The 11,671-nt window shown below is 35.4% G+C and overlaps 1 protein-coding gene across 6 annotated transcripts; it reads right to left on the bottom strand.

The window, feature by feature from the left end:
• Window positions 1-909: 909 nt before the first annotated feature.
• On the bottom strand, window positions 910-9,557 carry LOC127245252 (ATP-dependent DNA helicase Q-like 5). 6 transcript variants are annotated; one of them, XM_051266008.1, is made up of 20 exons: window positions 8,412-9,557; window positions 8,280-8,333; window positions 7,939-8,051; window positions 7,568-7,780; window positions 7,407-7,485; window positions 7,209-7,262; window positions 7,007-7,081; window positions 6,855-6,908; window positions 6,451-6,495; window positions 6,257-6,351; window positions 6,043-6,172; window positions 5,643-5,741; window positions 5,405-5,460; window positions 5,223-5,325; window positions 4,634-4,762; window positions 4,305-4,486; window positions 4,096-4,120; window positions 3,908-4,023; window positions 3,118-3,255; window positions 910-1,083 (listed from the first exon to the last, which is right to left on the bottom strand). In XM_051266008.1, the coding sequence occupies exons 1-19, from the start codon at window positions 9,513-9,515 to the stop codon at window positions 3,141-3,143; spliced, it is 2,841 nt and encodes a 946-aa protein (XP_051121965.1). In that variant the 5' UTR covers window positions 9,516-9,557; the 3' UTR covers window positions 910-1,083; window positions 3,118-3,140. The 6 variants fall into 6 exon arrangements, 5 of the variants coding, with proteins under 5 accessions (XP_051121965.1, XP_051121968.1, XP_051121967.1 ...); XM_051266011.1 differs by having other exon boundaries at window positions 3,118-3,249; XM_051266010.1 differs by lacking the exon at window positions 910-1,083 and adding an exon at window positions 2,256-2,424.
• Window positions 9,558-11,671: the final 2,114 nt, after the last annotated feature.

Raw genomic sequence — 11,671 nt, 5'->3', positions numbered from 1 at the left:
AGACTCTAAATAGATCCCCTTTTTTAGGGGAAAGGGTGCAATAATTTCATAGTTTGGAAGTACTGTTTTATGCTTCAAAATAATATATATATTTTTTTCAGCACTTAATTACACAAGTTCACCATTTTCCAATTGTTTTTTTATTTCCTTCCAATACTAAATAACTGTACATAGAGCAGAAAAACATCTTTTACGTTTCTAATATTTTACCAAAAGCAAGTTTATCATTTTTTAGATTCACAGATAAAAATTGTACTTTAACATTACATTCTGTCACTAAATTCTTCTCTTCTTGTCATTGTAGGCTTGGGGTAAAAGAATTAGTTGTTTTATTTGATGTCGGAGAAGTTATAACTGAAAGAAGGTAAAAAAAATATCATAACTCACTACTCTCACTACTAAAAAAACAGTTTTATGCTACGCCGAAAAATTGTAACTAAAACTTGTTTTTTGTGCAAAATACAATTTTTGTGACGCCGGAGTTACGACTTATTACCGTAATATATACTCGCGTAACAAATGTTTTTTATCACACAATTTTTTGTAACAATTGTGGATGGTCAACGTTGCTTGCCCACGCATGGAACGAAGATTGTTATGAATTTTTTTACGCTATTTCTTCGTCATAATAAATCGGCCCGGCCTGGCCCGTGCATGGGCTTGGCTTTTGCTACATTTTTTGTTACGCCACATCGTTCATAACAAAAAAGAATCGGACTTTTCGCACATGGGATTGGCTTTTGTTACGATTTTTCTTACGCAATTTAATTCGTCGAAAAAAATTAAAAAATATTTATTACGAAACTATAGCGGTAATATGAAGGACTAAGTCATTCCATTACAATCAACACCATACATCACACTACAAATTCTAATAAACAATAAAAATAATAAAATATACAATTATTACTTAACCACAATACACATTAAAAAATAATTCATTAGTTCTTATGAGCAATTCATACAATATCTCATTTCAAGGCGACACACCTAAAAAAAACAAAAAAGAAAATTAACCATCGTGAGAGTAAAGTGGAAATGAATCCCCGACAAAAGTATGCAAGAACCAGGCCAATGAAGAAGCTGCATTGAAATCATGATAGTATATCAGTCTAAATTTCAAATTATTAAATCAATGTATTGAAATACACTGAAAAAGAAAAAAAAAAAAAAAAAAAGAATTCCTATTGTTGACAATTCTATAGGTGAAATAATTACAAGAGGTAAATCTACGGATTCCTATGAAAGCAATGGCCATAACTGTTTCATTTTAAAGATGGAGTCAAAGAAAATGAAAAAAAAAAAACTCTAGAAGACAAATTTACAACTAGTATGAAAAATAAACTATCGGGATTTAAGGACAACAGGTTGTTCGGATCAACAGTAGACAATCTTGTAAAAGAGATGAGAAAACAATTTCTTCTTTCCCCCAGTTCTAATCGAAGTTAAATGCCAATTCAAGCCTTTATGGCTAGAAATATCTCCCATGGTGGGAGCAAAAAGAAAGAGTAAAGCTGCGATTGAAGCGGTACATAATTTATCTTCATCTTGATAGGGTTTAACATTGGATTGATGGATTGAATAAACTGCTTGTTTGTGTGCATTACTTATTGATGATTGTGATGATTGATTAAAATTGTATTGCATAGATTAAGGGGAGTAGATTTCATGTCAAGCCCCATAACGATGAATATGGTTTGTTTGTTTGATGTCTCCCAGAGGGGTAATGGATTGCATGTCCTTAGTTTTATGTGTTTATGCTTGGTTGAGGGGAGTTTATAATAGTCCCTAATGTTTGTTTCCTGTGTGCAATGTTGAGGAGATCGTCCTTACTAAGGTTGGTAAACATCAACAAAAAAGGGAGATTGTTCAAAGTGAAATATATTTGTTTTTTAGTTTTAGTTGATGTTATCTGCAGATAAATTGAACATGTGGATAGACACGGCCCAATTTGTTTTGAGCTCAACCAAATAAACAGATAGTGCAAAAATGGATCAAACTAATGAAGACCCAGCTAAATTGATAGAGAAAGCTCGTTGGTCCCCCCAAACATTGTGTATTCTAAACATCGGTTGTAACAAACTTAGTAGATGTGAGAAAAAGATAATGGAACAAAAGATTTTATTTTTTGATTGAGTTTGTTAGATGGAATATTATATTGTTTTCAAATGTTAGCTTCATGATAAAATAGAAATGATGCGAGGTAAGAAAAAATAAATTTGAGATAAAAGATATCAATCGAAATGTACAGAACATTCTGTTTGTCTCTATGAAGAAATAGGGAGAGATTATTGAACATTAAGAGAGTTACGAGTGGATAGATTTTGAGTTGGGAGAACAATCAAGAAACGGATGTATTGATTAGTGTAACTCGATTGTATCTATATATTCTTGTCCTTCAATGGTTTCGATAGTAAATTTCACCTGGATTGAAACACCAAGATGTAAGTTAGTTAGTGCCGAACTCAGTTATCAATTCTTCTATATTTCTTGTTCTTGCCGTCACATGTGTGTGTATTCGCAGTCTAATATGAGAACGAACTACCAGTCTCTATTGTGAGAATTTTTTGTTTTTTGTTCTTAGTGCTGAGATATTGCTGTTGTTTGGCTTTGATCGATTTTGGGGCCAATAACAACGACGACGACAACAACAACAACAATAATAATAATTCACAACCGGTACTACGTATTGCTAACATGCATCATTAAACTCACGAAGGAATTCATGGTTTAGACATTACAGATACAAGTAGCTTTATAACTCCGAACTTATTTGGTATCTCATAGCCTTACCATCAAAAGCTCTGAAAGAAATGGATGATAAAATATTATTTTCAGTTTTCAAGGAATGGATAGCTACGAGAATGGGTGCAGATACAATTATCTATAAATATTACAAAAATAATACTAATACATATATAAATAATAAAATAATATATATATATACTTGATCTATTCAAAAAAATAAATAATTCAACATAAAATATACAGTATTTTTTATATTAACAATTAAATTTTTTATACTTAGTATAAAAATAAACTCATTGAAAAATATAGTAAGTGAAAGACCTTAGTTTTTGGTTAAAAGAGACAGAAGAATAAATAAGAGGAGTGTACCTATTGATTATTGAATATCGGTTTTATGTCCCTTGAAAGATAAAAGGTTCTTGGTTTGCATCCTTTCTGAGAAAATTTATGAGCTCTGCCTTCGCCGCCTCCATTACTGTCTTGAAGTCCATATGAGCATACCTGCCCCTGAAATTCAATCAGTTTCACCACTTGATGGAAGGCCTAGGAAAATCAAAAATCTTCCACGAAAGAATTCAATCAGTAGAACCATGCAAACAATCCAGATAAACTGTTTTTTTTAAGTCCCGTAACTGGACCCCCTTATCATTTTAGTCCCGTAAGTGGAGCCTGTCGCAAACTAAATCCCATAAGTGAAAATTTCACTGTTTTAGTCCTCCGGCGCCGGAGACGCCCGCGTGGCGGCGCTGACCTGGCGGACACGTGGATTTTTTTATTTTATTTTTATTTTTTTTAAAACTTATTTTTAATTTTATTTATATATTTTTCATTTTTTAATTTGATTTAATTTTAAAAAAATAAAAAAATTGAAAAAAATAAATAAATCCACGTGTCCGCCAGGTGTCGCTGACCTGGTGGGACACCTGGCGGACACGTCACCTCCGGCGAGCCACGCGGGCGTCTCCGGCGCCGGAGGACTAAAACAGCGAAAATATTTCACTTATGGGACTAGTTTGCGACAGGCTCCACTTACGAGACTAAAATGATAAGGGGGTAACACTTACGGGAGTAAAAAAAACAGTTTACCCAACCATCCAAAAGAAAAGGTATTCAATATATGCATAAGAGATGCTTATTTTTTCTTCTGGGAGTACAATACCAGAAATGAGTTCTCGACCAAGTGGCTGAAGGAAAGGCTGGACTCGCAAGTCCATGCAGTATTCTTGCTATAGCCCGGGGAGTAAATTTCACATGTGAATTGGTTTGGAGAAAAACCTGGTGCATCCATGCCGTTAAGTTTGGTTCAATAAACGATCGATGGGTATAAGGAGTGAGGTTGAGAGTTACCTTTATATCAGCTCGCAAAAATGAACTGCAAAAACCGAAAAATACATGTCCACTTGAGTTAAGCTATAGTTCAAATAACCACAATGCATTTTCCAAACAGAACCGGAGTAAGATCTACGAATATATATATATATATATATATGCACTTTGTTTCAGTTTGATCTAGCTGGTTTAAACATTATGTGGATTCGGAAACAATTGTTTTGTACCTGTTTTGGTCAGATTGAATGGGCACTTGAGCATTGAGATCAGTATCATCTTCGCCATTGAAGTACTCAACAATCTTCCTTTCTAAATACGATGTGTGTTGGTCCTTTTGGCAACCATGACCGCTGCTTAACTCTTTTGCAGCAAACGCTGCGGCATAATACATTGCAGCTAATTTCTGGACCTACGGGATTACAATTTTATTAAACTTCTTTCTACTGACATGAAGAAGCCCCGAGAGCCCTTCACAACAATATAGGTCACATACTAATAGAAAGGAGTGAGAGAGGAAGGCCAGAAACCAACAAATTGTGTTGAAACAACTAATCACCTTACAAGTTTCAACATCGCCGAGCCACTTCGTTATCTGGGTTGCCAAAGAACAAATATCCTTCGGAGCGTTCACAGTTCTATAACAGAAGGCCTGATCCTTCATCTCATATGTGATTTCACCCTTCAGCTGAAAAAGAAATGGGCAACTTTATCAAAGGTAAGTCCAAATCTACAAGTGATTATTGAAGTTGAAGTATTCTTTCTAAACAAAGGAAATGAACATGCAAAAGGAATAGTACTAGAAACATGCTTTTCGGGTAATGATGTTTAAGATTAACTTCCAGCCACTACATTTGAGAAAATTATGCATTAATACACAATACTCAGATTTTAATTTTCATCTAAGCCTCTGCTTCACATATAAACAGAAACATTTGTTGTAAACATAGCTAGCGTACAGATTAAATTTAATCAGATCTTAACAAGGGTAGATGAAACTTATTGCAACAAATAAACAGAAAAATTTGTTCCAATAAATGATTATCATCAGTTGTTGGCAGGGTCAGAGAATGAATGAATAGTTAACCTAGTTTTCTCTAACTTTGAAGCAGATAAAAAGATATTGAAACTAGAGAGATCTCACAAACCTTTAGACTCAGCAAGTGACTTGTTAGGTCAATTGCTTCCATTCCAAGGACATTGGCAACGGATGGAATGTGAAATACATACTGCCCGTCTTTCATCTCAGACCTGTTTCATGAGGTCCATTTTGAGTTAAAGACATAGGCAACTGCTAGAGCGAAGAGAGAAGAGTGATGAGTGTTCTCACTTCTTCAAGATTGCTGCAACCACAATATCTTTAGCTGCTAGTTTTAATGGTGAAGTCTGCATTTCGAGTTTTTCATTGAGGTATCAGGCATGCTATTGGTAGCTTGGCGGGTTAGAATCAACAGAAAAACAATAAGGTTTGTTTGTTTCAAGACAAATAACTGGGGGATATAACTGACCAACAAAATTATAGACAAAAGGCATGGACATAGAGTTTTAGAGAAGATTGATCTGCTGACCTCATGAAAATTCAAAGCACAAGTTACATTCATCTGTGGAAGCAAATGAATGTACTGCCCTTCACCCAATTCTAACTGTGTCAAAATTGTTAGAATTACCTACAAACCCAAGAAATAAAGGTGAACAACCATCATGAAAATAAGTTGGATATAGATATCAGTTCAATTTATACACGTGCACCTGAAAGTCCGCAGTTTTATATATCAGTTTAGAAATTTACATATACTTAGGAAAAACAGAGTAGTTCATTTGAGGAGAAAAGAGTCATCACTTTCAAGAAAAAGTGGCTTCAAGTTCAATGTGCAGGACACTAAAGTCCAGGATTTGACAGAAAATAGCAAAAGAGAAATAAAGCAAGATGAATGGACATTTTGAAGCAAAAACATAAGCATGAAGGACCTCTTCTTTCATGTCAAATTTCTGGGATGCTGATTCCTTTACTAGTGAACAGATGTCTCCACTTGGAAGCCCATCACTCATAAAGACTTGACAAAGCAATTTGTTGACAGTATATTCATCCACACCATCACTGAGAAACAAAAGTGTTAGCAAAATGTATAGATCAAACAGCAAAAACAGAATTGATCTCAAATCAGTCCAGTTAGCTAGCTACCTGTACATTAAACTTCGAAGCTTAAAATATGTGCCATCATCAAAAAGAAGATGACAGTAAGAAACTCTACCATCACGCCCAGCACGGCCGATCTCCTGAATCAATAATAGAATGCTTAAACTTTTTGCATTTCAAAAATGAATTATTATTTTGATTTGAGTTAGATAGAAGGAATTGCATGAAATGTGAGTGACCTGGACATATTCTTCCAGGCTTCCTGGTATGCTATAATGAATAACCTGAGACAAGCAAGCATCAGAATACTGTGGCCGGGAATTTGAAAATAAAGAACTAAAAGACTTGACATATTGGTTTTCTTCATTTAGCGAGTTCCATTCACAAAATAGACTAACTAGAATCCCCAGAAACCTGCAAGCATTAGTTATTTGGTTTGTTAACCCGGGAAATTACTGTATATTGTTCCTGAACAATGTTACAAGTTGGTTGTTGGCAATGGAAAAATAGATGGAGCAGTTAGGGTCCTTGCAAAACTATGCAACTCAATAAAATAAATTGTCATGATCATTTCCTTCTACATCTATTGATAGAAATGATCACCACCCAAAGATACAAAAAAGGAACAGTAAAGTTTTCTTACAGCTCCAACATCACTTTTATCAAGTCCCATGCCGAATGCCACAGTTGCAACAATCTTCATACACAGAGAATGCAAATCAGAAAGTAATTTTTTATACATTATATAAAATGAACAAATAGCCTAGCAACAAATGAAGATACTATACTTCTTACCACTTTAATTCGGTTTGAACAAAACAAATCCTGTGTACGACTTCTTTCTTTTGCAGGAATGCCACTGTGATAACTCTGAAAATAAATAAATGAATAATGTCTTCAGTTGAATAGCCACTAGCCACATATGCAAGTGAAGAAATTTCCGAAGATGGTAAAAACCTGATGTTCTGACTGTATGAAGCATACAAGTGCAACTAACCTTTGCAGAAATGTTGTTATCACACAGATACTTGCTAATCATGTCAGTCTCAGACTACAAAACCAGAATGAGGGAAAGAAGTTATATGCAGGTCAAAATTCATGCGACTATATAAATGACGTCAAGCCAATCAAGTTAATCTTAACGTGGGGAAGCTGAATTCATTTATATATGCTGTTTTTGGTGTTGAAAGACTACCTGGAATTTACAGTACACAATGATGCTTTTGATATCTGAATATGGAGATGTCTTAAGTAGTGCCATCAAATCTTTTAGTCTGCAATTTTGATTAAGTATGGGATGTTAAATTCAACATGCAAGGAATTCATTGTTAATAAAGTTAGGGCATGTGCACATACCGATTCCCAGTTATAGATACTGAAAGATGGAGATTATCCCTTACTTTGGGCGAATGGAAAAGGGATGTGGGAGGAATCTCCAAAGCATGCATGACATCGCACAATGTTTTCTTAGTTGCAGTTGCAGTCATTGCAAGAATGCATCTTGCATTCAGCCTACCACGAAGTAGGGAAGCTCTGAGCCTCATGTATGAAGGTCGGAAATTGTGTGACCTGTCAGAAACTTTCAAGTGCATGAAATCTTATAGCATTGCTATTGTTCTAAAATAATGTTAGGGAAAACAATACAAGTACAGAAATGGTAAGCAAGTAAAGTAAATAGAAAAGGAAAAATGGAAAGCCATAGATGAAGTATGCAAAAGAGGACTTACCACTCTGAAACACAATGGGCTTCATCGATAACCACAAGAGATAATTGCAAAGAGCCAGAAAATAAGGAAAGAAACTCTGTATTAAGAAATCTTTCCGGCGCAACAAACAGAACCTGTGACATAGATTAGGACAAAGTCATAATCTTAGCTTGAGAAATATATCGCATGATTGACAGGACTCCATGAGCGTGAATCCCACCAAAAATTTCAGAATTACGATATCAAACGGCCCTAGCAACACTAACATACTGTAATCGAGGAAACTAATATCAATTTTACTGGCGTTGATATAACAAATAATAGCAATGGATTTGTCCACACGTATAAAGACATAAACGAACCTTTAAAGCTCCTTCTTCGAGCAACTGGAGTGTTTCCGAAGACTCTTCTACTGTCTACACAACAATCAGTATAAACAGAGTTAATGGAAAGCAGCAAGGCCAAGTAAAAACTCGAAAGACGACAAGGACAACCTGACTGCTGGACAAAAAACCACCGGGAATCGCAGGAGGAAGATGCCTCAGCTGATCGATCATCAAAGATACTAAAGGGCTCACCACAAGTGTAACTCCTGGCAACACCAATGCAGGCAACTGATAACACAAGGACTTGCCTGCACCAGTTGGAAAAACCAGCATTGTGGATTTCCCAGAGAGCACCATCTTTATAGCCTCCAACTGACCATCCCGAAAGAAATCATAGCCATGCGTCAATTTCAATAAATCCAGTAAGTTCTCATCGGATGCCTCATTTCTAACCCTTACTACAGCTTCTTTGATCAGACCTTCATCGAATTTTGCTTCCCCTTGTCCTTTCCCAAGATCCACTGCAAAACCTTCTTCATCCAACACAACTCCTTCTTCCCGTCCCTCTCCACCACTTCCATTGCGTTTTCTGTAATATTTCCGGCGCTTGTATGATGAACTAGCGCCAGTTCTTTTGTTTTTGAAAGTAAACTTTTTTCTCCCATAGCCATTGATATTCAACCTCACGAAATTCCCCTCACTAGTGCTTTTATGCTTTTTAGCTGGCAAAACATCGAAATCTTTACCTCCGATTAAGTTAAGATTTTTTCTCAGCTTCTTCGCCTTCAAATCCTTCTCGGCGACTTGTTCTTTCACAATGTCCCTCGAACCATCACTTGCAACAAGAGCCTCGGTTTTCAACTCGACCGAATCATCGGTCTCGAAATCCAATTTTTTATCCTGAGCTTTCAAAAACGATGCGAACCTCGATGCGCTGTGTCCCCCGTGAAGAAGTCCGTCGCCGGAGACCTTGCTACTTTGCGAATCGAGTGATTTCTTAATTTGAAACGGCAGATTGGAGGTGATTGGAGAGATGCTCGTTGGTTCTGACTGGATTGGCTCGGCTTGTGGAGGCGGTTTTTCGCGTTTCTTCGAGATTTTGGGATGTAATATAGCTCTGGAGGTGAAAGCAGAGGTTTTAGTTCTTGATTTGGCAGAGGAGAGAAGAATTTCCCTGCACGACGGCGTAGGAAGATGAACGGCGGCCTGCGGCGGCGAAGATGGAGGAGTGGCAGAGATGTGAGAGCCATCGGAGTCTGAATCAGAGTCCATGGAGTAGAGGTCCAGGGCAAACTTCTGTTGTTAACAGGTGACTTTCCCGCCAATTCTGAAATGAGATTGGGATTATATACTTGATGGCGATTAGGGGTGTGTTTGTTCGAAGGATTTTGGTGGATTTCCACTATTCATCCAATTTTTTCCCTCAAAAATATCAAATTAAATACCTATTTTTTATTTTTTATATTATACTAAAAATCAATTTTACATTCAAAATATCACATCAAACCCTATTTATATCACATCATACAACTATTCAAATTCAAAATTTTTACTATTCAAATTCCAACTCAAAATCCAAACTCCAAACAAACACAACCCTAGATGGACTTGGATAGGTTGGGCAGGAAGGTAAGTCCATTTGGGTTGGGATTATTGGACTAGATAGATTGGGCTTTAATCGGGCCTGATAGTGATGGACTGGGCCTTCTTAGATTAGTTTGGATGTGATGGGCTATTTGTAAGGCTGAGCTAGTCCACATATGTTTGGGATGGACTTTTGTGGTTTGGGCAAGGATTGCTTCGGCCTCTTGTAATTGACTCAATGAATGGGGCTGGCTTATCAAATATAGTTTATATTGGGCCTAGTTGAAATGGGCCTACATTGGTCGGCTGAAATATGTTTTGATTGGACCGGCTGAATTAGACTAGCTAAATGAGCTAGATTAACTGGTTCAAGTCAATTTTTAAAATTAAAAATTGTCACGCAAACGGCAGGAATACAGTTCGGGGTAAAATTTTTATTCGTATGAATAATACATCTAACACTTTCCATTCAAATAATTATGTCACTATTTTGGAAGGAGATTGGGTGCTAATGGTTTAAAATCAGCACCTATGCTGATAACGTAAATACTGTTATACAAAATTATATTAATTAAATAGTTTAATCAAATAAATTAACATAACTAATTTTTACATGGTCAGCATGTAAAAATCAATACCCAATCCACTACTATCATTTATTTATTTATTTCAGTTAAACCTACGTAGTTTTAAGTTTTATCATCTTTATATCATTTATTATACTTACTCGACTATTTATTAGGTATGTATCTCATTTTAATATTAAACTAATATTATTTTTTATCTCCATGTTCAACCAAATAAGTATAAAAATATAGAATGAAATGAATATTGAATATAAAAAGTGAGTTTAAAATATAGTAAAAATGGAAAATCAGATATAAACTAAATTCGAAAATACTTATTTATCATAATTTTTAGTACGACAATGGCACCAAAAGTTTAATATATACCAAACCAATACGAAAAATAAACTAAAATTAAATTAAGTAATAGTATTAATATACTTGTGTCATTTTTTTTTAGTAATATTCAGTATTTTTAGTCAGGTAATATACCTATATAAAGAAAATTTAATAGTTATAACTATTTTATAATTCAATTAACTGTTTGAAACTTATAAAGAAATAACCATACAAATATATAAGTTTGAGTGAGCAACGGCTACACTCGATTTACAACATTTATTTTATAGCACCGGTGTACAAGTAGGACGAATCAAAGTAGTTCTCGTCCACGATCACAAAGGATCTAATCAATCATAACAGATTAATCAACTAGGGAAGCACAATGTTCACTTCTTACACAGTCATAAATTAAATCACCTAAAATAGTGAAGTAGATAAACGATACAACCAAACAAAGCAAACTAAATCATCAACTTCGACATCCGTGCTTCCTTTTAATCTTGTACACCAAGAGCTCAATTCAAGCTATAGAATCATAGTAGTAATAGCATATAACTTGTGGAAGAAATGAGAGTGGAAGAAACATACCAAAAATAGAGTGAAAGAAGTAGCAAAAAGAAATATGAGAGAAAATCGATACGGAGATCGATTTGAGTATGAGGGAGGCGATACGGAATGACGCGATTGAAGTAATCGCCATAAACCAACTGTGCATATTGTGTGTTTATAATAGTGTGTGTGGATGAGAGTATATGTGTGAGGATGAAGATGGAGATGGAGATGAATAGTGTATTGTATATGGCAACGTGAGTGAATGAAAGAGGTCGACGACGGAGTGATGATTGACCTAGGGTGTGTGAAGATGAGTGATATGTATATATGTATATGTGGATCGAGGCTGACAAGACAGAAAGTAGGTTGAGCCCAAACAACCTA

The sequence above is a fragment of the Andrographis paniculata genome, unplaced genomic scaffold (genome assembly GCF_009805555.1).
Source record: "Andrographis paniculata isolate CXL003 unplaced genomic scaffold, ASM980555v1 Contig22END, whole genome shotgun sequence".
NCBI lineage: Eukaryota > Viridiplantae > Streptophyta > Magnoliopsida > Lamiales > Acanthaceae > Andrographis > Andrographis paniculata.
Note: the sequence above shows the minus strand (reverse complement) of the source record. Positions and strands in the feature narration are given on the sequence as shown.

Coding starts and splice junctions, on each gene's coding strand:
- LOC127245252 (XM_051266008.1), bottom strand. CDS start 9,515: ATGGACTCTGATTCAGACTCCGATGGCTCTCACATCTCTGCCACTCCT. Junction 5,461..5,642: donor GTGCTTTGAATTTTCATGAG/GTCAGCAGATCA, acceptor CTCGAAATGCAG/ACTTCACCATTAAAACTAGC. Junction 4,487..4,633: donor GCGATGTTGAAACTTGTAAG/GTGATTAGTTGT, acceptor GTAATCCCGTAG/GTCCAGAAATTAGCTGCAAT.